General features: G+C 44.7%; 3 protein-coding genes across 6 annotated transcripts in view; 2 read left to right on the forward strand and 1 right to left on the reverse strand.

The window, feature by feature from the left end:
• ABCB9 (ATP binding cassette subfamily B member 9) overlaps positions 1-6,258 on the forward strand; it is an 80,168-nt gene extending 73,910 nt beyond the window's left edge. For all 4 annotated transcript variants that reach the window (XM_081339180.1, XM_081339183.1, XM_081339182.1 and 1 more), the window contains 6 exons: positions 450-578; positions 1,022-1,210; positions 1,868-2,041; positions 2,542-2,701; positions 2,918-3,054; positions 4,430-6,258. In XM_081339180.1, the coding sequence (XP_081195306.1) occupies positions 450-578; positions 1,022-1,210; positions 1,868-2,041; positions 2,542-2,701; positions 2,918-3,054; positions 4,430-4,723 (1,083 nt within the window). In that variant the 3' untranslated portion in view covers positions 4,724-6,258. The remainder of the gene's footprint in view (positions 1-449; positions 579-1,021; positions 1,211-1,867; positions 2,042-2,541; positions 2,702-2,917; positions 3,055-4,429) is intronic.
• Positions 6,259-9,254: 2,996 nt separating this feature from the next.
• On the forward strand, positions 9,255-23,574 carry VPS37B (VPS37B subunit of ESCRT-I). Its single transcript, XM_081339216.1, has 4 exons — positions 9,255-9,482; positions 15,802-15,973; positions 17,624-17,706; positions 18,437-23,574. The coding sequence occupies exons 1-4, from the start codon at positions 9,378-9,380 to the stop codon at positions 18,893-18,895; spliced, it is 819 nt and encodes a 272-aa protein (XP_081195342.1). The 5' UTR covers positions 9,255-9,377; the 3' UTR covers positions 18,896-23,574.
• A 1,153-nt stretch (positions 23,575-24,727) lies between these two features.
• The window catches only part of HIP1R (huntingtin interacting protein 1 related), a 28,414-nt gene continuing 26,932 nt past the window's right edge, over positions 24,728-26,209 (reverse strand). The window contains exon 32 of the mRNA XM_081339176.1: positions 24,728-25,995. Coding sequence (XP_081195302.1) covers positions 25,951-25,995 — 45 coding nt within the window. The 3' untranslated portion in view covers positions 24,728-25,950. The remainder of the gene's footprint in view (positions 25,996-26,209) is intronic.

Here is a 26,209-nt window from a genome sequence, read left to right on the forward strand (position 1 = left end):
AGTAGTAGTAGTATTTTCTGTCCTTTCTTCAATTCTGCTTTGGGCACACAGCAAGGGGAAGGGCTTCTCAGGTGTATGCCAAAAGGTATGGTTCTCTTAGGCCAAGAGTAAATAAGAGCACGTTTATTATGCCAAGTATTTTTTCAGAGCTGAGTCCACGTCAGCAGCTGCCTAAAGTCTCACGTGTCCTTGCTAACTTAGTAAAGTGCCGATAGAAAAGAATATTTGGAAGTTCAGGGTTGAACTGTGGGGTCCTCTGTGTTCCCTGAGTTTGATGGTTTTGCAGACTTTTCATGACCAAGCTAGGTGCTGCTGATAGGAAAGGGTTTTGTGTGTCTGAAGGAGTAGACCAGCCTTGCCCAATTTGGTTGTCCTCATGAGTTAAACCGGAGTTCAGCTCCAAAGTTCCTGGTGATAACAAAGTTCAGCTGTTTTGTCTTTGATTCCAGCTCACCCTACTCATCGTTCAAGTGAGCATCTTATACTATGGAGGCCATCTGGTGATCACAGAGCAAATGACAAGTGGCAACTTGATATCCTTCATTATTTATGAATTCGTCTTAGGAGACTGCATGGAGGTCAGTGACACTTTTTAAACCATCTCTGTATTGTCTGCAAGGAGTCACCATTTGTGATCTCAGCTGAATGTCTTTCACTGTTTTCCCATATGTATGAGCTGGGTTTTTGTAAATATGAAGACTGTTCACGGTTGAAGTTGTCTTAAAATGTCTTTTATGGAAGCTTTCAACCAAATCTGTCCTTCATAAACACCTTGGCCATTTTTTCCATTAAAAATTAGAGGTGTCTGTGGGCTTACCTTTTTTATGGGTTACCCGTCGGCAGCCTACAATTTAGATTTCTTCAAGGCAGAAATACAAAATGGCCCTTATCCAGAACTGCATTTTCTCAGACATATTTCTTTTCCAGCGCAGAACAATGAGCCTCTTACAACCCCAATTGCACAGTAAGATTTTTGTTGAAGTGAAAACACCTAGCATTTTTTTTTCTTCCTCTCTTTTAGTCCATTGGTTCAGTTTACAGCGGCCTCATGCAGGGCGTGGGAGCTGCTGAAAAGGTATTTGAGTTCATAGACCGGCAGCCCACGATGTTAAATGATGGGACTTTGGCTCCTAGCCAACTGGAAGGAAAAGTGGAATTCAGGAATGTCACTTTTGCTTACCGCACTCGTCCTTCATCCCAGGTTTTACAGGTAAATTTCTTGTATTTATATATTTTTGGTGTGATCCATATAGGCTGTTCAAGTTTCTCATTCTGGCACTTTGTGAATTTTAGCAGTAGGAAGCAGTGAATTTTAGCTGTAGGAGGACAGTGTAACAAAATGCTTTGAATGTTAACATATGCAGAAATCCCAGTTCTTACTACATGTTTGGTCCTCATGAAGGTCACACACAAACTTCAGGTGCTCTTTTCATTCTGTCATTGGGTATAGTTTGAATGGCTTTTGGCTGTTCAACACAACATGCTGTCTACGTGTCCCTTGGGGCTTATTGTGTTATGCGTCCTCTGTGCTTTATTTAATAAACTAAGCTTAAACCATAGCTGCAGAATGTAAAACAGGCCTGCCTTTAGGTAGAGAGCGGAGATTTTCATTAGTCCAGAATTTCTGCTTTCTTCAAGTGCAAAAAATTCCAGATCTAAAGAAGGATGAAAAGAATAAGTGCTGAAACTTACTGCCTGTGGTTCTAAAACCAGAGTTTCCCTATATTATTTCTTTGGAGTTTTGGTGGGGCTAAAGAACACCTTTCCAAGTGATTTCAAGCTCTAGGCATACACCTGCCTGGGAAAGGTAACCCCAAAACATGCCAAGTCATGGATGAGACATGATGATGATCTTTTGGTCTTGTAGGATGTCTCCTTCACTCTCCATCCTGGGAAAGTAACCGCGCTGGTGGGCCCTTCAGGCAGCGGGAAGAGTTCCTGTGTCAACATCATGGAGAACTTCTACCCTCTTCAACAGGGCCAGGTTCTTCTGGATGGACAACCTATCAATCTGTATCAACACAAGTATCTTCACTCGGTGGTATGAATCGCCAATAGCTGGCGGCCTAGATTGGCTGGGTATGACAAAATTCGTTTCCAGGAAGGACACCTTAGCCCTTCAAGTTGTGGAGATAGGTTTGCAAGTAGTTGTGATAAAATCACCAAGGACGAATTAGGCTTCTAACTGTCTGAAGGTCTCACTCACCCCCGTAGCTCACAGCTACCAAGTTCCATTGGTTAGATAAAACCCAACTGTCGTTTTCTTTCAACTGAAAAATGTGTAAAGTTTGAAGAGTTCATCTTGGATCCCCAAAATGGAGAGAATTAGTTCCTTGAGTGATGGCTCGACAAGCCAACCCACCCCATTGTAGCAGCAGTTGGTGGGAAAGGCAAGGGGAATAGATTCAAGAGACGATAACTCCAGAGGAGTCCTAAGGGTGGTTATAATAGAAGTCTTTCTGATAGTCAGCCAATTTCTTCACCAGGTCGTCTCCATCTCTTTATCCCTCCCCCCCTCCCCAACTCTCATTTTCTCTCTAGATCTCTCTGGTGAGCCAAGAGCCGGTCTTGTTTGCCCGATCTATTGCGAAAAACATCTCTTACGGTTTGGACTCAGCCCCCTACGAATTAGTCGTTCAAGCTGCCCAAAATGCCAATGCCCACACCTTTATTATGGAATTGCAAGACGGCTATCACACAGGTAGGGCTTGACACCACAAATCCGCCTTGCAGCAAATGAATCAACCCCGAAATCAGGGCCTTTAGCGCCCCCTTAAGAGGCAAATTATTATTTATTTATTTATTGTTGAAGTCAGGTTGACATTGGCTGACAGGATGGCTTATAAAGAAATCCAGCAGAGTCTACTATTCTGGGGTTTTGTGGGGTTTTTTTGTCTTTGTTTCCTTCCTCCTGCAGAAGCTGGAGAGAAGGGCACACAACTGTCCGGCGGTCAGAAGCAGAGAGTGGCGATCGCAAGAGCTTTAATCAGAAACCCGCCAATCCTGATTTTGGATGAAGCTACAAGTGCTTTAGATGCAGAGAGCGAACACGCGGTGAGGAGGATGGGTTTCCTGTTCAGACTTCCTGAGCCTTCAGCAGAATTTGTTGTTAGCTAAGATGTCAGAGAACGAGGTCTTTTGTGAACGAAAAGAGATTCTATCTCTTAAGTCAGCGTTTCTGAACCTTGGCAACTTTGAGGCAGGTGGACTTCAACTCCCAGAATTCCTCAGCCAGCCATGCCTTAGTTACCAAAGGTTCAGAAATACTGCTCTAAATGTCACATTGCCAACTTCACAGAGAGAAATCAAAATGAAAACCAATATATGAGCCAAATATTAGATTTACCTAAGAGTCACATTTTTGGGGGGTCTTCAAAAAAACATTGAAAACAGGCTGGGTTTATACAGCACAAGCCGCCTTCAAATTATCAGAATTAAACCCAACCAAATTTGAGCCTAACAGACAATCACAGCTCCTAACTTAATTAAACATGTTTTGAACATAGCTATATTATTATTTATTTATTTTTATTTTATTACATTTATATACCGCCCTTTCCCTGAGGACTCAGGGCGGTTTACAGGGAGTTAAAAACCAGCAATACAAAAGTTAAAAACCAATTTAAAAAAGATTAAACTAACCCTGTACAATTAAAAAACCCTGATTAAAATAAATTTCTCCTCAGCCTGGGCCCGAGAGCTCGAAGAGCCAGGTCTTCAGGCCCCGGCGGAATGATCGGAGGTCGGGGGCAGTCCTCAGCTCCACTGGCAGCTGGTTCCAGAGGGCAGGCGCCCCCACTGAGAAGGCCCTATCCCTGGGTGTCACCCGCCGGCAATCTCTTACCGGTGGGACCCTGAGCAGGCCCTCCCTGTGGGAGCGCACTGGGCGAAGGGCATTTGATGCCAGCAGCAGGTGTTCCCTCAAATACCTCGGACCCAGGCCATGTAGGGCTTTATAGGTGATAACCAGCACCTTGAATTTCACCCGGAGGGCAACCGGAAGCCAATGCAGCTCGCGGAGTAGAGGTGTTACATGGGAGTATCGGGAGACCCCCATTACAACTCGCGCGGCCGCATTCTGCACCAGTTGAAGCCTCCGAGTGGTCTTCAAGGGCAGCCCCATGTAGAGAGCATTACAGTAGTCCAAACGGGAGGTCACGAGCGCATGAGTAACTGTGCGTAGGGCGTCTCGGTCCAGATAGGGACGCAACTGGCGCACCAGGCCTGGTGCACCAGGCGAACAAGGACTTGTGGGGTTTTATTGAAACCTGCTCCGTTCTTGTTACTCCTGTTTTGTTGTTTGATTGCTTGGAAGCTCTCACAAGCAAATAGATGGAATATTTTCCTGTCTGATTTGGGGGGAGTGTTTTGGATGAAAAGTGAGGATGTCTTTTTTTCTTAAACCATAATCCATCTCTCTTCCTGGCAGATTCAGAGAGCTATTTATGGACATGTGCAGAATCACACGGTGCTGGTCATCGCCCATAGACTGAGCACTGTGGAAAAGGCACACCACATCATTGTTCTCGACAAGGGCCGTGTGGTACAACAAGGGACGCATAAGCAGCTTATGGAAGAAGGCGGCCTTTATTACAAGCTAGTGCAAAGACAGATTCTTGGCCATGAAACAGGCACAGGGGACAGCTGTCCAGTGGATGGTGGCTTGGCTAACCTCCAGAAAGTTTCTCCCAAAACAGGATTGGCAGAAGAGATAAAGAAGTGACACCACAATTGCTGAACTTGAAGATGCTCAACTGGACCGTCCGGCTGTCAACTGATCCCAGGAGTGAATGTAACAAGGGTTCCCATCAAACCCTAGATGGAAGAGTTATCATCTTTCACAGGGCATCCCTAGTCTTCTTTATCTGATTAGCCACTAATTAACAATCCTAAGCAGTTGTCCAACCTGAATTATGCCCAGGAGGTAGCCTCCTGTAGATCAGAAAGAAAACCAGACGCAGTTCTCTTAACGGGCTGTGTGTTCTTCTTCCCACTGATATACCTTGCAACCTTTCCCTTAACATATAAATGGGCATGGTTTTTAGGGGTGTGCACTGTATGGAAGAATAAAGACCTTTGATGAACCTCCATGTTGGCTCACCACTATGGGCCAAGATGGAAATAACATGCTTGGGATTGGCCTTGAAGCCCACCGGTTGACTTTGGGGATCACTCTGGTGCCTACAGATTTCCTTTGCGCTTCCATGAAAGTTGAACTGGAACTCCAGGTCTAATGCACTTTCCATAGGGAGGTTGGCTCATCTGGAATTTAGAATGTCTTGATATCTACATTTTGTAGTCCAGGTCATCTCTGGTGAACTGTGGTACTCTACAAGCTGCATATGCATGAAGGTTTTCGTATAAAACCAACGCTGTTTCAGTTGGGTAGGGGTTATTTCTGATTGCTCTCAAGAGGTAGTAGTAGCAGCATGCCCGCTGGCATTGCAATAAAACCTCCAGCCCTGACAACAAAGAGAACAAGAGGATTGCACCTGTGGTCTGACAGTGCATACCTGAATGGCAATAAAGGTGGAGAGAGGGCCTTGGTTAGGAGAAATGGGCAGTTTTATTTGCACTTGGAGTTATTTACATTTTTATCGCCAGTACGCACAGTTGCACACAATCTGGGTTGGGCACCTGAATATCCCAACTAGCAAGTCAGCTCTGTTTGCAAACTGTTTATTTCTCAAGAACAAAGGTTTTGTTTTCCTTCATTTTTTTGTTTTAATGCCTAAAATCAGACACATCAATTTTAAAATACGCCCATTCTGCCAGGGAACATTTCCTGCCAAATTATATTTTAAGATATAGATTCTGCTAAAAATTCCAAATATTGAGAGTTATAGTTGTTTTGTTTAGTTAATTAGTTAATCATCAAGCATCAGTTCTCCAAATTATTTTGATGTGTTTGTTGTGTTCCAAGTAACAAAGGAAAGCCGGGAGGGGGGGGGAACCTCCCAAATCTAGCTGCGTAGTTTGACCTATTTTGATCTGTGACTTTTCCAGCTGGATAAATATTAGAGTTCTCAGCCAAATATGTGCTTAAGAAAACAAAACTCTGAATTGAAGTTGAATAATTACGCGGCTAATTCGTTCTCTGCTTAGCCTTTCCAGTTGCACTCGGTTGTAAAATGACTCAAGCACTTTATCATATTTTAATTACTTTCTGATACTTCGATGAGCAGATTTTTGTTGTTAGCAATGTTTTCAAAAGAACGTATTTTACAAGCACTTCACTAAATTAAACAACAAAAAAGACTACCTCTGATATTCTACTTTTAGTGTCTGTGTCTTCAATAATCTGTCCCAAATAGCCTTTTATTGGTAGAGTCCCCCTCCAAGAGATAGCAAATGTTTCTTGATTAACAACAACAAAGAGTTAGCCCCTTTAATGTAATATTTGTTTATGCTCTGCTAGTGAAAAGAAATATAAGGTAAAGGTTCCCCCGCACATGCGTACTAGTCATTTCCAACTCTAGGGGCCGGTGCTCATCTCCGTTTCAAAGCCGAAGAGCCAGTGCTTGTCCGAGGACGTCTCCGTGGTCATGTGGCCGGCATGACTAGATGCCAAAGGAGCACGGAACGCTGTTACCTTCCCACTGTAGTGGTCCCTATTTTTCTACTTGCATTTTTACGTGCTTTCGAACTGCTAGGTTGGCAGAAGCTGGGATGAGTAACAGGCGCTCACTGTTACTGATAAAGCCAGTTCTTCCTAACTGCTTTGCAAAGTAAAGTTAATTATTGCTTCCATTACTCAAGGTAGCATGGTCCATAATAATGCAAGTTATGGGCAGAGATACCATAGGTCCCATGGATGAGCAGGACAAATGGCTGATTTTCTTACATTCTCTTTTGTTGTCTTGCGTTAGTTGCAAATCATTTCCTTGACCTTGCTGGCACCATCGTGAAATTTGTTTTATGCTGGTTTCTACAACCCGTTCTTCACCCAACCTTTTTTGCCCCCTTACTCAAAGGTTTGGCATTTTATCTACATCTTTTATTTGCAGTTTTGATACATGTACGATTGCGGCAACAACAACACAGGTGGCCAGTGAAGTTTACTGAGTAAAACGTACATGGATTTATGAGAATTTGAACCGGCAGGTTGAAGGCTTCTTAAGAGTGTAGGTAGTCCTTTATTTGCAACCAAAATTGGCACCAGAATTTCTGTTGCTAAGCAAGGCAGTTGTTAAGGAGGGAGTCCTGTCTGATTTTAAGACCTTTTTGCCACAGTTGCTATGCGAGTGTTATCTCCCGTCATTAAGTGTATCCAGCTTCCTCCCATTGATTTTGCTCATGTGTCACTTTGCAAGTGTCTGAATTTTGATCATATGACCTTGGGGATGCTACAAAGAGGACTGGTTGCATATCCCGTTTTTCAGTGCCGTTGTAACTTTGAACGGTTGCTAAACGAACAGTTGTGAGTCAAGGATTACTTGCAGGCTTGCAAATTAAATCATGTGTGAACTTTCCAGTAGTAGCTGACTATTATCATACATTCAGCTCAAAGAAGTGGGTGTGCATCCCGAAAGCTCAATTACTAAATAAATCAGGTCAAATGTCTCCTCCTATTGCGGAATTATTCAAAGAGGCTGGGTGCCAACTCTTTGTTATTAACAAAATTAAATAATCATGACAAGTTTCAAATGAATCCTGGATGTATCTACCTAGGCACCTACACGCCTCACCTTGAGGATTTCATAGACCAAGGGAAGGATTTCATATTGGAAGAGGGAAGTCGGGGAGAACGATGCAGTTAAATTGTATTAATAATTCAGCAGCTCCAAATCTGATAAGATAATTGGAACAAATTTCATTCAATACAAATGTGTGACTTTATTAAAATGGGGGTGGCCAGTCTCTGAACCTCAGATGCAAGATCCAAATGTTTTCTGCTCAGCCCAAGAGCAAATTCTACTAAAATAACAATCTTTTATCCTTGGGGTAGAGAGAATTTGGTCCAAGGAAGAATTGCAATCTCAAATCATCTTCTCATGTAAGGAGGCTGGAAGATTTGTCAAATTATTCCTGAATTGTTTGACCACAATGCTAACTCTTAGGTTGTTTTCTTTTCCTCCTATATTTAGTTTGAACTAATTATAAAACATTAGGAAGAGGGAAAGGAATGGATTTTTCTTTGACCTGCAAAATGCCAAAGCTCAAAACAGGAAATCCGGTCTGGAAAAAAATGATCAGCTGAGCTATTGTTGACATATTTAGCTATCAAGGTTTCCCTGGCAATGGAGAAGGCACACCTTGAGTTGTGCAATGCCAGGTTATCATTTAAACCTTGCCCTTGAAGTTGTTTACAAATTTTAGCTTGAATAGAGCGAAGACCATACCTGTACTTAAAGATGCCCACCATTTCCCCACCATTGGGGCTGTGATTAAATTAGTTTTCTGATTGAAAACCAACCATTTTCCTGTGGGATTTTTTTTTGTTGTTGGCAGAGGAAAAAGGAAAAAAAGGCATTAGACTTTCCTTCCAGCATCCTCCAAGAATAAAAATGTGCATCTTTTTTTTTTCAAATTTGCCCCCTTTTTCAAGTCTCGGGTTTTTTTTTACTCTAATTATATCATCTAATTATTACCTTACTTATTTAGCTGCCTAGAGTAGCCCCATGGCCAGATAGGCGGCAAATACATTTAATATTTCCCGCCCCCAAGAAAACATGGTCATTCACGCTTCTGTGATTCTGGGTGGCTCAGAATAAAATAATAATTTTCTTAAATATTATTTATTTATTTATTTATTTATTTAATTAATTAATTTATTATTTTGATTTATATACCGCCCTATTCCCTATTAAAACAGTGTTGTGAATCACTGTGTTTATCTATTTACATAATTACTTTAAATATTTTTTTATTATTTTTGTTTGTTTCCCTCCCTCCCCTTGAGCGGAGCTATACTACAGCAACCAGCCAAGGGGGAGAGAGAGAGAGAGAGAGACTGGATAAGAAATCAGGGACAAACCAGCCTAAATAAATGAAATACATTAAAAGGTAACATTTTATTTTAATCGTATAGTTCAAAACAGGCGGGGGGGGGGAAGCGCTTCTTATTATCAGCGAGCCCTCGGCGCGTTTCCCGCCACTTTTGACTTTCGGGGAGGGGAGGGGGAGCGCGAGAGGCGCGATGACGTCTATCTCCCCCCCTCCCCCCTCCCTCCCTTCCCTACCTGCTGGCGAGAGGGAGGAGGGAGGGGCCGGGAAGAGCGGCAGCAGCCACTTCCGGTGGAGCGGCGGGAGGGGTGGGCACAGCCGCCGCTGCCAGCGCAGAGCTGCGGAGGGCGGCGAGCGGAGCGGACGCGTTTTTCTCCTCCTCCTCCTCCTCCTCCTCCTCCTCCTCCTCCTCCTCCTCTTCCTCGCCCGACATGGCGGTGGACTCCAGGCGGTTGGAGGGCCTGAGCCTTCACCAGCTCAACGAGCTCCTGGAAGACGAGGAGCAGCTCCAGAACATGGCCCTGGAGATGGAGGAGGTAGGGCGGCCAGCCCCAGGGGGAGAAGGGGTGGGGTGGGGGTCCAAAGGGGGACCCCGAGAGGGAAGATTTGGGGGGTGGGAGTTCCCAAAGGGGAGAATTGAGGAAAGGGGGACCCCAAGAGGGAAAATTGGGGGGTGGGAGTTCCCAAAGGGGAGAGTTGGGGGTGGGGAGGGGGGTCTCAAGTTAGGAATTGGCGGGGGGGGGGCTCTGATGGAGGGGAAGCTCAAGAGGGGCAACTTGGTTTCCTAGGAAACGGGAGTTTCAGCGTCTCTCTCTCTCTCTTTTGCTATGACTACTCTGGGCGTTAATCAAGTCACCCCATTGGCTTTTATGGCCCCCCCCCAGCCCTTGGGTGGCTTTTTACACCTGGCCAAAATGGGGCTCTGGAGATGCTCAGTCATCCAAGCCATAGTTAGTTGCATTTTGAAGCAACTTTGAGACTTTTAGCAGCTGTTTCCCTCCCCTATTGGGCAATATGGGCTGGGGGGAGATGCTGAGGTTTCCCTGTAGCCCCCCCCCCAGGCCCCAAGGCTCCATAGCAAAAGTGGGGTCCAGACGGAGCTTTAGATCTGGAATCCTTGGGAAGCCCCTTTTTTCAGACTTAGCTGGCTTTGGACCCCAGATTCCAGATTTGGGAGTTTACATTAACAGGGCTTTCCCCAGGCCAAACTTGCCTTCGAGGAGTTTGGGGGGGAGGGAGGGAGGAGGTCTATTTCTGTCTTGAGTTTGTCCAAAGAGGTCTTGGAGGCACAAAGTCTCACGTGCCAAGTGCCGATTTTTCTCTCGTTGGTGTTGCATGGGAGGGCTGGCGTTCTGCTTCGTTCTGCTTCATACCAGCCGTGGCTGTTTCCCCTTTCAACAAGGAAGTGGTGTGCTTAAAAAGCCAGGGTCCTCTGCATTCTTGGTGGGACATGGGCTGTGGGCTGTTCTGGGGAGCCGTGGAGGAAGTTGCAGTAAAGATGTAGGAAAACACGAAAGTGGATAGATCAACGGGGGCCGTCTAGTCTTTGGCCGTGATAGTTTGCTGTGGTTTGTGGGGAAGAAACAATGATTTGCTTGTCGGTGAGGGTGTTCTCGGCGCAGAGCTCTCTCTGAAATTAGGGTGAGGAAAGATGGAGTTGGCTTGACCATGATTTTGGAGTGTGGATTTGGGTGATTGTGCATCAATTCACAACCTTGTGGTTATTGTGGGAATAACGCAGCGCTGTGAGAATGGGAGAGCGAGGTTGAGAGAGGTGAGGAAGGTCCACAGCCTCCCACGTTGGTTTGTAGTTGTGTAAAAATAAAAGGACTTATTAAGCAAAAGATAAAAGCCTGACTTAGGTTCCCCAACAGTTTAGTGGGCTTGACGTATTGAGTTACTTCTGGTTTTACATTTAGGGTGTAATTTCTTGCCCTGCAGAGACGAGTAATTTCTGAAAAGAAGAAAATGGGATCTCCTTGTGGTGCTTTTTGGCCTTGAAGGCACCCCTCGAACAGGACAGCCACCTGGTGGCTCAGTCACAGGGGAATAGCTTGAATTCATTGTTAATTTCATATTGCTTCCACAATAAATGTAGTTCGTATCCCCTCTATCCCGTTTCTGTGCTCTGGTTACTTGGCGGGGAAGAAACGTTTTTCAGTCAAATAGGGACCCAGCTTCTGATCTGTCCCTCAGGCTGCCTAACAATGACTAATCCTAATTGTATTCACCGAGGGGGGGAAAAACTATTCTATGTTCCTTTTGCATCATTTGAACCTGGCTCCCGAGGTTTTCTCTAGGATCAGAACTTTTGTTCCGTGTTGCCTGCAGGGTGGACTGTGCATTCCAGGATAATTTTGAGCACTGCATTCCGCTCACTTCCTTAAGTTAAGGAGCTACCGGAGCATGAAAAGGAACGCCCGAAGCAGTAGTTCCTTCTTCAATTTGTTACAGATGAAGAAGTTTCTGAATTTAGCAACCATATGCCTTGCTAATTAGTCCTACCCGCACTTGCAAACTTGTGACTTCACACCTTATCCTGTTATTGTTGCACTTATTTTTTGCCGCTTGAGGTTTGGGCTGCTATATCCTTGAATAATTGTGCATCTGGGAACTTTGTTCTAGCTGCCAGTCCGAAGAAAGCACGTCTGTGTCTTTTGCAAATCTGCCCTGCCTGGCTCTGTGGCCTTTTGTTGTCTGGAATTCATACACTGAAGGAGGATCTTTAGTTCCTTGTCACTCCGTGGTAACCAGCTAGTACAAAAACTAAAAAGCCGCCAAACAGCGCTAGGAACAGCTGAGCTTGGAGTCTGAAAAGGCATTTTGTAAACTCTAGAAATATTCCCGTGCAGTGGCTAAGGTTGTGAAAGACTTTCTGATACAATACTCTCCTTGTATTCAAGGCTGCGAGGAAGCATTGCAACAGAATGAAACTAATATCCGTTTGTGGTTTGTAATTCAAGCAAAAATGCAACCTTGACTAACGTGCAGCCTCTTTTGCTCCCTTTACAGCCAGATGTCCTGATTTGATAAAACAATTCCTCTATTTTGTGGGTGATATATTTACGTGGAGGGACATCTGGCACTCCGATAATTTTTTAAAAAACAGCCGACACGGAATGTCAGTTTTATTGTATCGATGACTTTCTGACCAGTCCCCTTTCAAGGAGACCTGTCTAGTTCAGTGGTAGTAATAATAATAAAGTTGGAAGGGACTTTGGAAGTCATCTAGTCCAACCCCCTCTTCAGGCAGGAAACCCTATACCATTTCAGGCAAATGGCTGTCCAGTCTCTTCTTAAAAACCTCCAGTGTTGGAGCATTCACAGCTTCTGGAGGCAGGTTGTTCCACTGGTTAATTGTCCTCACTGTCAGGAAGTTTCTCCTTAGTTCTAGGTTGCTTCTCTCCTTGGTTAGTTTCCATCCGTTGCTTCTTGTCCTGCCTTCAGATGCTTTGGAGAATAGCTTGGCTCCCTCTTCTTTGGGGCAGCCCCTGAGATACTGGAACACTGCTATCATGTCACCCCTAGTCCATACCCACTGCTGACTCATATTTAAGTGATTGTCCACTAGGACTCTGAGATCCCTCTCACAGTTACTACTATTCATAGTTACTACTATGGTTTTTCTTGCCTAAATGTAGAACCTTACTTTTTTCACCATTGAATTTCATTTTGTTAGATAGCGCCCAGTGTTCAAGTCTGTCCAGATCCTCCTGTATCTTCTGGAGTGTCGGCTATTCTTGCCAGCTTGGTGTCGTCTGCAAATTTAATGTAAAACAATCTGAGGATATAGAAAAGTATAATTAATTAAGTGGGAAATCAACTCTTCTTGGCTGTGATGTACTTTAAGTTATTTTGCTGTGTGAGCTGGCGTCTAGAGTTACATTTTCAATGTTAATAGTAGCCGTGTGGGAGACCCACGGGTTAAAGAGGTAGAAGTAATAACCTTGAGCATTTTACCTTTATTTCCCATTGTACGTCTCAGATCTTGACCACAGCAGGACCAGTGGTGTTTGTTTAGCGTAATGCAAAGCATACAAAACAGTATTTACCATTTGAGCAGGGCTGGAGTTAGTCCTAAAGCCTTGGTCAGTAAAGTCTTGACTGCCATTGATACCCTGTGCTTCTCTTCAATTGGCAGTGTTACTGCTTTCTTAAGTAATTGGCTTGTAATTAGACACAGAGTCTGGAATAAATTAATTATTGGGCTACCCTGTGTTAATTTTTCATGCTTTCGGCCACTTGCTTCAACATTTTTAAACTGTAGAATTGCAAAGGAGAGAAAGTGCTTACCCTTTAAAGTAATTCCCCCCCCCCCGCCTGAAGGAAGTAAAGAAACATTTCTTGCCTTGAAAACCCACTTTTAACATGCTTTTGCTCTCTGTTCTTGAAATGTTATTGCTTTTGAGTTTGTTTGTTTTTTGTGCCTAATAAACTTTTTTTATTCTTCCTCCTTCCCAATGCTTAGGAGGCTTTTTTTGCCATTCAAATTATGTAGAATGATCTATCGAAAGAAATCTTTCTCATCCAAATGTCTTGGAAGTGCATTTGGGCTGCCGTGCTACAACATTACAGTACTATAAACTGTTATAGGACTCTCAAATATAGAGTATATACAGTATAAATATAGGACTCTCAAAAAGTATTGCACGAGACCAAGACAGGTGAGGTTTAAGCGGTTCGGGACTATGCCAGCTGATAGGATTTCATAGACAGTCCCTTGTATCCCCACAAAGTGCTGTCCTAGAGGAGAAAGCAAACAATCTAATAGATAGGTAGAAATTTCTTGGCTCCATCACACTGTTTTCCAACCTCACAATGAATGTGGTCATGTCCTCTTCTGCCAACATGAAATTAGGTTTTAAGACTACTAATTAACTATGCCAGTAACTACAGACTGGTTTTCTGTTCTAGTGGTCAGTCAATTAAGAAAAGCCTGTTTTTTTGTTTTTTTTCTACAAATAGCTTACTCTGTCATCATGGCATGAATATGTTTAAATGCACAAGGGGGGGGAGAAGGGTTCTCTAAGAGACGATAGGAACAGCCATGTGACTGGGAACGAACATGAATTTCGCTAAACGGAGGGGTCTTTAGAATACAGTGACACAAGTTTTTATGAAAAATATATATATATATCCTCTGTGGTAACGCAGATCTCTGAAAAGCCAGGTCAGATACGTACTACTTCCTGATCTGTGCTATAGTCATTATTAGTTTGCGAAAATATAAGAAACAGCCAGGGGTCTCCAAACCCTGATCTGTGGATTGGCACCAATCCGTGTCCTGTCATAAACTGGTCCGCACAAACAAGCGAAACCCCATCTGCGGGATGCAGGCAACACAAAACCACACACACACACCCTGTGGTCCACGGAAGACCCTCTCTCCATGGAACTGGTGGTCCCTGGCACCCAAAAGATTGGGGGCCACTGAATTAATGCATTACATGAAGCTAAAGTGTAGAGTGGGGTGTCCAACCTTGGCAACTTTGAGGCTTGTGGATTTCAACTCCCAGAATTCCCCAGCCTTGGCTTGCTTGGCTTCTCAAAGCGAAGTGCTAACGTCATTGTACATTAGATAGTTTAAAACAACAACAACACACACACACATTATAATAGATGTACCTGTGAGTGGGATTCTGTGCTATAGGAGCTAAATATAAAAGTTTCATTTATACGCCCCAAATAAGTAGGCTGATGATCTGGAAGACAGAAAGCAGAGAGATGCACAATGAGTCCTAAGAAGAGAATCGATAATTGAATGTAGAGAATGCGTTTACCTTTCCTTTTGTTGTTCTTCAGTTTTAAGACCAGCGATTTATTCAGATTGTCTAGCAAGCCTGTTGGGAGTGAGAGTTAAAACCAGTCATTCCCAGGATTAACAAAAGAGGCTGCCTAAAATCAGTCCAGGATTGGCCCACTGCCCTCTTTCCCACAATGACCGACTAAGAGTTTCCACCAAATGGCCAAAATCTTTTCTCTGCGCCTATTTTGGATGGCTCCAAATGGCCTCACGTGACTCATCGTTATGTGGCTTTTAATATCTTGAGGGATGGTGCTGGCGTTTGCTATAAAATGGAAGAAAATGATTCATCGCAGCACTTGGTGTTCTGTCTCTCCGGTCTGGAGGAGGGGGAAAGACGCCAATATATGGGGGGAAACTCGGGGCAGCAGCTGTTCCACCAAGTTGTTATATTGGCTTTATAAAGGAGCTGGTTCTTATTTCCTTGCCTTCCCCTCTCGTTCCCACCGTTCATCTTAAATTGTAAACTCTTTGTTTGTTTTAAAAAAAGTTGTGCTGCCTTGAGAGAATGCACATCACGGTTTGGAAAAAAGCATCCAGCCTCTTCCATTTCTGCTCATGCTATCTTCTGAGCACAATAAAGGCGCCTTTATCGGATCTGTATAATCCAGGAAGCCAGAAGGGAACAGAGTCCCGCTGTTCACTCCTGCTGAATGACAGTTCTCATCACACAATTTCCCCTTTTGATCTGCAGGGTCTCGTTATGAGCTCTCGCAGGAGACGGTGCCAAGCCAGCTAGTTCTGCTTCTCCAAAAGCTCCTCTCTTTGCTTTCTCTCTCCTCCATAAATTAAATTTATAAATCAGGGTGAGGGGCGGATGGGGGGGGGAGTGACAGCTTGATTTACATTCTGGCTGTGTTTCCAGTCTGCTTTGTTTCTTTGAGAGAGGCCGGCAATCCGGGATCATGTTCCCCCTTTCCTCCCACTAATTAATATGAATACCAGAAAAAAGTGGTTCACTGCTGTGCTTGCTCACCAGAGAGAAATGTAGAAATATCCCACCTCTGTAATTAATTTTCTGCCTAACTGTCTGCCTCTCTTTTCTCTCGCAGGCCCAAAATCTTCAGCTAAGCAAAGATATGACTCTCGCCAGTAACCACAGCCTAGCAGAAGGAAATCTCTTATACCAGCCAAAACTAGATGCCCTGAAAGCCACATTAACCCAAAAGTATCAAGAGGTACAGGTTCTCTTCGAAGCGTATCAGATAAAGAAAACCAAGCTAGGTAATATTCCACAGGATTGAATCCAATCCCCTCTTCTTTTCCATAAGCAGCATGGGGTAGCTGGGATGGGCTTCAAATTATTAGATAATATAGATCAGGTGAGGGGCGCGGTGGCTCAGTGGGTTAGGACGCTGAGCTTGTCGATCAGAAGGTCGGCAGTTTGGTGGGTCAAATCCTGAGTGCCGCGTAGCAGAGTGAGCGCCTGTTACTCGTCCCAGCTTCTGCCAACTTAGCAGTTTGAAAGCACGTAAAAAATGCAAGTAGAAAAATAGGGACCGCTCCGGTGGGAAGGTAACAGCATTCCGTGCGCCTTTGGTGTCTAGTCATGCCGGCCACATGACCACGGAGACATCCTCGGACAAGTGCTGGCTTTGAAACGGAGATGAGCACCGGCCCCTAGAGTTGGAAATGACTAGCACACATGTGTGGGGGAACCTTTACCTTACCTTACAGATCAGGCATGTCAAACTCGCCGTGTGATGTGACACCGCGCGACATATTGCAACTTTTTCCCCATGGCCGGTAATGGGGAAGGTGCGGTTTCGTCGTGATGCATCCGGCCCGCGGGGCGGCAGTTTGACATGCCTGATATAGATGCCTATCAAAGTATGGAGTTGATGCAGTCATTTAAGGATGTACACAGTAAATGAGCTAAGCAGCGGTTAATTAATCTAAAGATATTTAAACCTTTATCTACTCTTTTTATCTGAAGAGGAACCTAATCTTGGTCCCATGGTTGGCTCTGGCATCAAAATATAAAACATATTTTAATTTAGAACTAAGCTAACACAAATTAGTAAAAAAAAACACAGCTTGTAGCCAGTTGGTGTTTGGTAGCCTCAATTGTTAGTACTTTGCACATAGACAAGTTAAATTTTTAAGCTGCTGGTTTTGAGAACAAATGTTTGGGGAAGTGAGGTGTTGATAAGAACAGATACATCCTGCACGCTGGTGGTTCCAGCCCCTGGAGATGGCCACTCCATTTGGAAGGCTGCCATGTTTCCTTGCCCAGCCCTCCAAAGCTCTGTGGAGTATATTGTCTCGTAATAAAAACAGGGACCAGGGCGGCAGATGTTTCCAAACAGCCTGTATTATTTCAGGACTCATCACAGGCAGTAAGGTAGCTCGGCCTTGCTTCCACCATGCTTCCCCCCCCCCCGTACCAGCCCATAATCATTGCAAGTTCTGACCCGTTGCACTCAACATTCGTGGCTGCTCTTCTGGTTTTTTGCTTTTGAAACGGTTCTGCTCTGTGGTAGCCGTATATCCATGGAGCCTTGGTGGAGCAGTGGGCTAATGCCTCCTTAAGTAACACCAGCTGCCTGCAATTAGTGCAGGTTCGAGTCCCACCAGGCTCAAGGTTGACTCAGCCTTCCATCCTTCCCAGGTAGGTAAAATGAGGACCCAGATTGTTGGGGGCAATTAAGCTGACTTTGTAATAATGCCGCTGGGGGGGGGGGGCGAAAGCCCTAATAAGCAGGCATATACATAGAATGAAGGCTACTGCTAAGTTTGTAAGCCGCCCTGAGTCTTCGGAGAAGGGCGGGATATAAATGGGATTAAAATAAAAAATAAAAAAATATTCATGAGCTCTGCTTTAATTCACGGCTGTCTCCAATGTCCCACCCCTTCTCCCTTCCTGGTTCGCAGACAGGCAATCCAATAATGCTTCGCTGGAGACCCTCCTGGCGCTTCTTCAGACTGAGGGAGCCAAAATTGAAGAAGACACTGAGGTAAATGGGGACCATCTGTTCTTGGGGCTTTTCTGGGTAAATTGTTCTTTCTCCTGAGGTTTTATTGCTGCCTCGCAAAGCAAATGGGGTTGCCATGAAATACTAGCCCGCTAGACTTGCCTGCTCGTGCCTTTCATCCCAGGAGGGCTTATGAGTAGTCCTCAGCTTACGGCAGTTCATTTAGGGACCGTTCACAAAGTTACAACTGCGCTGAAAAAGCGACAACGGTTTTTCAAAGCCTGCGACCTTTGCACCGTCCCCATGGGGGTCAGAATTCAGACGCTCGGCAAACTGATTCATATTTATGACGGTTGCCGTATCCCGGGGTGGTGTGGTCTCCCCTTTGGCGGCCTTCCGACACGCAAAGTCAGTGGGGAAGCCAAGTCAGATCCACTTAACAGCTGTGCTGCTGTAAGAACTGCACCGATTCCATTTAACCAACGTGGCAAAGAAAAGCCGTAAGGTGGTGGGGCAAAACTCGCTTAACGAATTTCTCGTTCGGCAACAGAAATGGTTGGGCTCCACCGTGGTTGTAAGTCGAGGACCGCCTGCACAGTAAGACTCGTAGGTGGAGAAGCTGCTGTAGGTGAAGTCCTCTCTTCCGCGTTACCTTCCAGCCGCGAGAGGCAAAGATGCCGTTAGAAGCGGGGGTTAGAAGCGGGCTCTGCCTTTCCAGGCTGGGTCCCTTCCTCCCCTCCCTGCCTCACGGTTCGTTCCTTCTTTCCCACAGAACATGGCCGAGAAGTTTCTGGATGGCGAAGTTCCTCTGGACGCTTTCATCGATGAATATCAGAGCCAAAGGAAATTGGCTCACCTCCGGCGGGTCAAAATAGAAAAACTCCAAGAGGTGGTGCTGAAAGGACCCCGGCGGCCCCCGGTGCCCCCTCCCCCCGTGCTTCAGACTTCAGAGCCCAACCCGCCTCCTTCGGTTATGCCTCGCCGTAACCCTCCCCCTCCCCCTCCGGCGTCCGTGGTCCCGGCAGGACGTTTCCCAACCCCGTTTTTGGCGCCCCTAGGCCACAGCCCGTATCCATACCCCCCACTTCCCCCGAGAACGGGGGCTCCGCCATCGCTGGGCCAAGGGCCGTCGCCGGCTTACTCGAATCCCTTTCTGCCGCTGTACCCGTCCACGCCGCCTCAGAGGCCCCCGCCTCGCCTTCCCCCCAACCCCGGTTTCATCATGGAATGAAAACGCCCTCGAGTCGTGACTCTCGTACGCTGGTGCTGACCTCTACCATCCTTAAAAGCTGGAAACCCAAGCGAAGTCGTGGGGAACCAACAGGGCTCCGCGCACAAAGGAAACCGTCGGCCTTCCTAGAAAGGCCTCAACCCAGTGTAGAATTGGTGAAATGCTTCCAGGGCAGACTTGCCTTGTTCTTCCAAGGAGAATCCAGCCATTGTGGTGTGAAGGCCCACTTCCCAGGAGAGCTGAAGTTCTTTTTAGTCCTCGATTTGGAAAGAAAAAAAAATCCAGAAACGAAACCTCGTTCTAATCCCGGGACGGTAGCTTGTCGAGTATATGTTCTGCGAACAGACTCTCACCAAAATGGCGTTACGGTGATTCGTGCTGTGGTGGCACACAAAAAAAAGACATTTAGGAGCTAGTGAGCTTGTGATTCTGAGTTAGCAAATTTTCATGTTAGCCGCAGTTGGGGGGGGGGGCAAGTTTGTTTCCCCACTAATGTAATCCAATCCATTTGAGCAACAGGCTGCCAATTTTCGGTGGGCGAGGGTGGGAAAATCAGCTGTTTTGTACCTGTGGAAACCTCAGGATGTTAAAAAAAAAGCAAATGGGACTTTAGTTCCCTTCTCTTGATGAGGGTAAGTCAGGAATATACAATCCCGTGCCACTGGAGCAAACATTTTTCCTTTGCTTCTTGTACCTCTTTTCACCCTACATCCATTCACAACTTCTTGCTTGTGGTGAGGGTTGTGTGTCTCTGACATATTTTCCTAACAGGGCTCTAGAAAGTCTTGGCTTTTAATGGGTCTGTGAATCCAGAAATACTTATCGGTCCAAGCTTGACTTAAATGCCTGTCTCTATCTTAGCCAATTAGTTCCTCCAGCTTTATGTTCCCATTCCTTAATCCTAAACCAAAGTTATCCTATACTTGGAAACCTCACGTCTACTTCAGATTGGGGCAAAAAAGTCTCTTCCCCCCCCCCCACCCTTCACCTTTCCTCTTCCTACAAATCATTTGTATGCTTCAGAAACTGCTTTTCCCCAAAAAAAGGAATCTCTCAAGGTAAAGAGGTTATTGGCTTTTTTTAAAAGAAGAAAATCAGATATATAACCTAGTGTGAAAAATTCACACGTTCAGTAAAACAGGTTGAAAAGTAGCGTTTCCTAGTTAACCGGAGCATCCATCTCTGAGCAGGTGTCTTAAAGCATCTCTCTGGCTGATCTGCAGCAGAGTTCTACTTGAGACCTGTTCTTAAATAGGTTAGTTTTTATATATATATATATGTTTATGTCATCCAACACTTCTCTGAAATTGGTGCTGCCACAATCTTGTTTGCAAAGAAAAAAAAGGGGGGGCAGCTTCACACTGAAAGGTATTTGAAGAGGGTGATAACGGGGGTAGAGAGCGCCGTGAGAAACACAAGTGTGGAGTTGTGAGAACACTGTATCCATTATCAGGTTCTGCTGCCGTTTGATTTTTCTGCTAATGCAGAAAGTCCTCTGATGTATCGTTCTGGAAGAACCCAGAGACCTTGATGCCTCCATTCCATTCCAGCTTTTCCCCCCCTTGTTTCGTTTCGTTCTGTCACTTCTTGGCAGTCTCTTAATTCCCCTTCGTGGTGACTGAAGCTAATTTACCATGCTATTACCCTGGTCTGTCACACCACATCCGTGGCTCTTCCGAGTACTTTTTCTAAGTGATTCCAGAATAGCTGTTTTAGAGCATAAGCTTAGGTTGGAAGGGTGAACAGAATTTGGGTTATACCCCTTTGTCATCCATCAAGCCATTCTACGCTTGTAAGGCCATCTGAAAAAAGCCATTTAGAGGACAGGCTTCCTTCCCTTGGGCTAGGAAGATCCTTCTAAGTTCAAAACATTTCAGATTTTTCTCTGCTAAGATTGGTAGCTCCAAGCCAGCCAGAGCCTGCTCTATGAAGATGTGGGCAATTGTGGGGGGGAAAAACAGACCACGAGGAAAGCATTTCTATTCCTTGAAAAGCACTCCCAGTATCCCTCGCTTTGTTCCTCCGCAACGTGAGCTGCGTGTGAGGCACGCAAAGCTTCTAATTCCAAAGCTAGTTAAACGGCTCCGGAAAGTGATTCACTCCAGAGAGCCTGCCCCTACACGTCCTACACAAAGTTGGTCCTAGCAGGGACAACCCTCAGAGGTGCTGGGGTGGCCAAAAGACGTCTAATGCTGGGAAAACCACTTGCACGATCTGCCGTCGGAGAGAATCGTAAGCCGGAGCTTCAAGAACCGTTTTCGGATGTGTCTCAACCAGTTGGGTGCGCTTGAGCAGATGAGTCATGTGCCTCTTGGGCTCCGGGTGACTTGCAAAACTCGCAAGAGTCCTGGTAGTTTAAGTCGCCAAGAATGAGTCTTGATGCCAATTGCATTCTTCTTATAGGGTGTCGCACAATCACACTTTAAAAAAAAAACACAACGGAATCAAGAACAGGCCTTAAGGCATCATTTCTTGGCATTTCTTGGTTGTGACTTCCCACCTCTTTCATTTTTTTTATTAATTGAGAAAAAGTGTGACTCTCAAAAGTCTGTCTGTGATGCATCTTTTGTTCTTCCAGCATTGCAGATTAGCAACATTAATTGGGTGTTTCTCCAACGTTAGAAGAGCGGCTTTAGTTTTTAGGAAGAAATTTCTTGTTGGCCACCCTTGTGTAGCCGGTGCAGCAAAATACATTTACAGACAACTGGACAAGATCCTGGAGGCGTTCTCGGGTGCTTAAATGTCTCAAGGATCACACGTGCTCAATTCCAGTTCTCGCACATCAGCAGCGAGAATATCTGAACTTCCCAAGAAAAGGGAGAATTACGCCCATGTATGAATTTTACAGATCCCTTTCTTGCTCTCTGAAGTGACTCTGATCATCATCTTCCTGTCATGTTCTCTTCCCCCTTCCCAAAATGTGTGCTACTCATTTACTTTCCAAACAATATAATCATTGTGCAGAGGGATTTTTTGGTAGAGGCTGCTAACAGCTGCGATGTGCCTAAATTTTGTACGGCGCGTTAAACGCTGGGTGAAAGGGCTAACCTGTGCCTTAGAACCACTGCGTGGAATTTTGTCAGGGAGAAATTCCTTTTCCAGTTCCTCTTTTTCATGGGAGGAAATGGATGATGGTATCCATTTGTCTCTGGTAGGAAAGGCAGATCTTTGGTGTGTGTGTGTTTTTTTTATCAGAGACAGAAAAGTTTGGTCTGACGGTAGGAGATTTTCAAGCTGACTGGGAGATCTAGAGGAAAGGCCACGTTAAATCTGGGTTGCAATCTTTTGGCCCCAGGGCTGTGCAAAACTAAACCAATAATTTTATTAATTGGAGCTTGGGTGAGATTGAAGCTAGTGAAGGTCATTGCAAATTGCGGGTATTCCTGCTTACATTAATGTTAAAGGGCTGGTTGAAAAATACTAGGAGAGGAATGGATCTTCAGCTCTTGCTTCGTGACAGGCGAGAAAAGCTGTTGGGCCAGAATCTGCGAGTTTTGGGAGAACAAAACGGGAACCCAAACCGCAGCTGCGATCCCCTGCTGACTAAAGTAGGGATGGTACAAATAGTTGCAAATAGGTTGCTACCTCTGTTTCTTGCTCCGTACGTTTACACCAGCAGCTAGCCACTTTTTGCAAGTAATCCAAGATGTGATGGACAGAAGCATCAAGCAGAATTTTCCCCAGGAACTGATTGTCGGTAGCAATAGGCCAGTATCAGTGAAGTTATAACCTTGCCCTGTGATACTTCAGCCTTATCATTTCCAGGACCTGGTGATGACTTTAAGCTACCTTCAAAGAGTCAGCCACGCTGCTTCCGGAAAGCAGTTTCAACAGCCTAACGCAGAATTATTTCCTCTTTGTGCTCAGGGTGGGGAAGTTTCTCTGCTCACTTTTGATAGGAAGGTTTGCAAATAGTTTTGTTTACGCGAGTCATGTTTTTAAAACGGCCCTTTTAAAAAAACAAAATAGCCAGCTGCATTTGAAGCATAAGAAGCCATGTTTCCCCTAACGGGATTATCCAAAAGGAAAATAGCTGCAATTTTATACCGTGGGTCTTAATTGCCCTTTTTTTTTCTACAAAAGTATGCAACTGGAGAAGGAGGTTTGTGGCAGTGTGGAATGTCGCGGTGATCTGGGCTGGCGTTAGCAGTGGCCTTTTATCTTGATTAGTATTTGCATTGTGGAAAAAACGTGTGCAGATTTTGCTGGTTAGCCTTTATTCCAGCAGCTGATCTGCAGACCAGCTTATTTCCTGGCAGGTAAGCAAGACAGGCCTGTTCTCAAGTCTGAATTAGCCTATTTCTATCCTAGGAAAGGAGGTAAAGAGAAAGGTCATTTAAGGCAATTTGAAAATCCTACAGCAGGATATTTTTCCAGTGCTCAAATCAGTGGCTTAGCGTTTTATGCCGGAACAAGCAAGTTCTGAACCACAATGTGAAATCTAGAGCCTCCAAAATGTGCCTAAGATGCCGACAAAGTTCATCTTCCTTGCTTTTGAGACTTCTAAATGTATCACACCTGTTCAACTTTGTTGTACAACTTTTAAGATTGTGATCTCAAGACAAGCCTCTGAGCTGACAATTGTTCCCTTTTTCTTGTAGAATTGCTGTTTTATAGAAACAAATTTTGGGGTTGCAGTGATTACTCATTAAAAGAAAATCCTAAATTTTGTACAAACAGATGTTGCTGGGTTGTTGTTTTTTTTGAACCAGAAACCTGAATGTGTTTCTATTCTCAAGTCTTGCAGCATGCTGGCTTGTCTTCGGTCAAGATTTGAGTCCTCCAACTATCCCATCTGATTTTAACCAGCAGAGAATGATAACAAGCTTATTTAATTGCGCTGCTTTCGGGCTGGCCTGATTTTGTAAGAAAATGGAGCAAAACAACGCTTCATTGGATTTCAAGGCTAGAAATTCAGATGGCCATTCTATACACTAACGAAACATCTTAGCAGGCCTACATCAAATAGCAAGCATCTGGTATTTTCTAACATTACACAATCAAGATGGTCAGTGGGTTAATAAAGATGATCAATGGGTAGAAAAAAATTAGATGTGAGAAAACTAAAGAGAACTTCTTTCTATCCAAAACGTAGCCCCGGAAAACAGATTCTTGCTTGGCCATCTGAACAGAAATGAAAAGAGCCAGAACTGCTTTATTTTCTAGCTATAAAATCCTTTGGTAACCGGTACAGCTGGAACAAAGAGATAATGGCTATTTAGGTCCCGGGAGAAAACTTGCTTTGCTTTCTATGCTGGGAAGACAATCCTACCCCATCTGCAACCTTAGCAAGCCCAGTTGGCAATAAAGGGAGAATTTTTGTAGCTCAGGGTTGAAATGAGGAGTTCTTGATGGGTCTCTGTGCCTGGTGGTTTTCTTGCAGACGTTTCATGACCCAACTAGGTAACATCATCAGTGCTAAATGGGATTGGGCTTTGCTTGCAGTACTGATGATGCTTACCTAGTCTGCAAGAAAACAAACTCGAGAGAGCACCAAGGACCCCCTAGCCCAGGGGTCTTCAAACGTGGCCCTTTTATGACTTGTGGACTTCAACTCCCAGAATTCCTCAGCCAGCTTTGCTGGCTGAGGAATTCTGGGAGTTGAAGTCCACAAGTCATAAAAGGGCCACGTTTGAAGACCCCTGCCCTAGCCAGTTGCTTAATAACACTCATCAGGGTGATCCCATTAGGAAGAGAGGACCCCAATTTAAACCTACACCCACGCCTTGGAAGCTTTTTCGAGCACTGTCAGCAGAGTAAATAAAGAGGGAATTAATAAAACCTTCATGCCCAGACAATGAGAAACACCCCCACCCCAAAAAAATGACACAATCCAGTTTCAGCTAAATCATTTTAATAAGCGAAAATGTTTTAATTGTAAAGATTTGGTTAAGAACAGTTCCCATCTGAGTCTCTCTCTCTCCTTTGCAAAGAAACCCCCCCCACCTCCTCTAAATTTCAGCTACTGAAATAAGTGGGGGCGTCTTTCTGTTTTGCATTGTATTCCTAAGCGAGAGTTTAAGGCAGTGCTTCCAAACCTTTTCCTTCATTACCCCCCCCCCCCACAAAAAAAATGCTTATCAGAAAATCTTATGCCAATTCGTTCCTTTAGCTTCCTTTAGCTCCGTTGTAACTTGGAACGGTTGCTGAACGATTGGTTGCTAACTCGAGGACTGCCTGTATTATAAAAAATGATATGGACCGATATTGGTCATTTCAACAAATTGGTCGTTTCGTTGATTTTCACTGTGCCAGGAACACCTTGGGAGACTTTTAAGCAACCTTTCAAGTCAAGTTAAATCTCCCTGTTGTGATGGGGGATGTGTGTGGTTACCCAAAGAAAACAAAACTTAATTTGGGGTAATTTCACCCAGGTTTCGGAAGCACTGGCTGAAGGCATTTGAAAACCACTGAAGGTTTGTTTGGTTTTTTTTCCTCCTCTGTATAAGTTCAATCTTTAAATATGTACTATAAAATCTCTAAAAGGGATTTCATTTCCACCACCACCACCCCGGCATCTCCATCCCCCTCCCTTTTTATAATGCTTCAGATCTCAGCATAAAATACTACAAAGGACCATCTAGACAACCGACGACAGTAGCCACAAATTCACATTTCTTTTAAAAACACCTTCGTAGAATAATAGACACACCGATATTTACTCGAAATTTCCCAAAGGATTCCTATTGCTTATAAATAATGATCAGCGAGCTCTTAATTCCCTTTCCGTAGTCAGGGGGGGTCTGCCTTCTTGTAGATGGCAGTGGGCAGAAGACACATTTCAGCATCGGCGCTGGGAGGCAAGGCAGATCTAGTTGGTATCTGTTTAAAACACAGACGTTTAAAGGGTTCGGAATGTCTCAACGCCGTACGAAGACTGAAGGGTGCTGACATCTTAGTCCTCCATCAAAAACCTACGATGTTTTAGGGCTACCGGCGAAAAACCAGCAGATCCAAGAATTGGAATTCCTCAAGGGTGGGCAGAATTAGAAGCTGGACCCCCAATTTTTCCTGGCCCTGTCTTCTACTCTGTTCAGCTGCTGGCTGGCTTTGCCTTAGAAGTTAACCACGTGGGCTTGGTAGATGCCATCCTGTGCCAACTGAAAAAAGAGAAGTAAAAAAAAAGTAAAGAAAAAAAGAGGGTAATTGAGTTGGAATGAACAGTTCTAAGTTAGGACTGTAAATCATATGCCCGGACCCCGAAGTTTCCGCATTTTTGGCGTGGTCGTTAAGTGAATCCATTTTACCTAATGGGTCCTTTTTTTTTTGGCTGGAAATAGAACTTCGGAAACTGGGACAAATGAATATAAATGT

The sequence above is a fragment of the Vipera berus genome (genome assembly GCF_964194415.1).
Source record: "Vipera berus genome assembly, chromosome: 14".
Lineage (NCBI taxonomy): Eukaryota > Metazoa > Chordata > Lepidosauria > Squamata > Viperidae > Vipera > Vipera berus.

What these genes read in the sequence shown, in the direction of transcription:
- VPS37B (XM_081339216.1), top strand. Translation starts at nt 9,378, where the DNA reads ATGGCGGTGGACTCCAGGCGGTTGGAGGGCCTGAGCCTTCACCAGCTC. An exon ending in TGGCCCTGGAGATGGAGGAG is followed by an intron (nt 9,483 to 15,801) that starts GTAGGGCGGCCA and finishes TTTCTCTCGCAG; the next exon opens with GCCCAAAATCTTCAGCTAAG. An exon ending in AAATTGAAGAAGACACTGAG is followed by an intron (nt 17,707 to 18,436) that starts GTAAATGGGGAC and finishes TCTTTCCCACAG; the next exon opens with AACATGGCCGAGAAGTTTCT.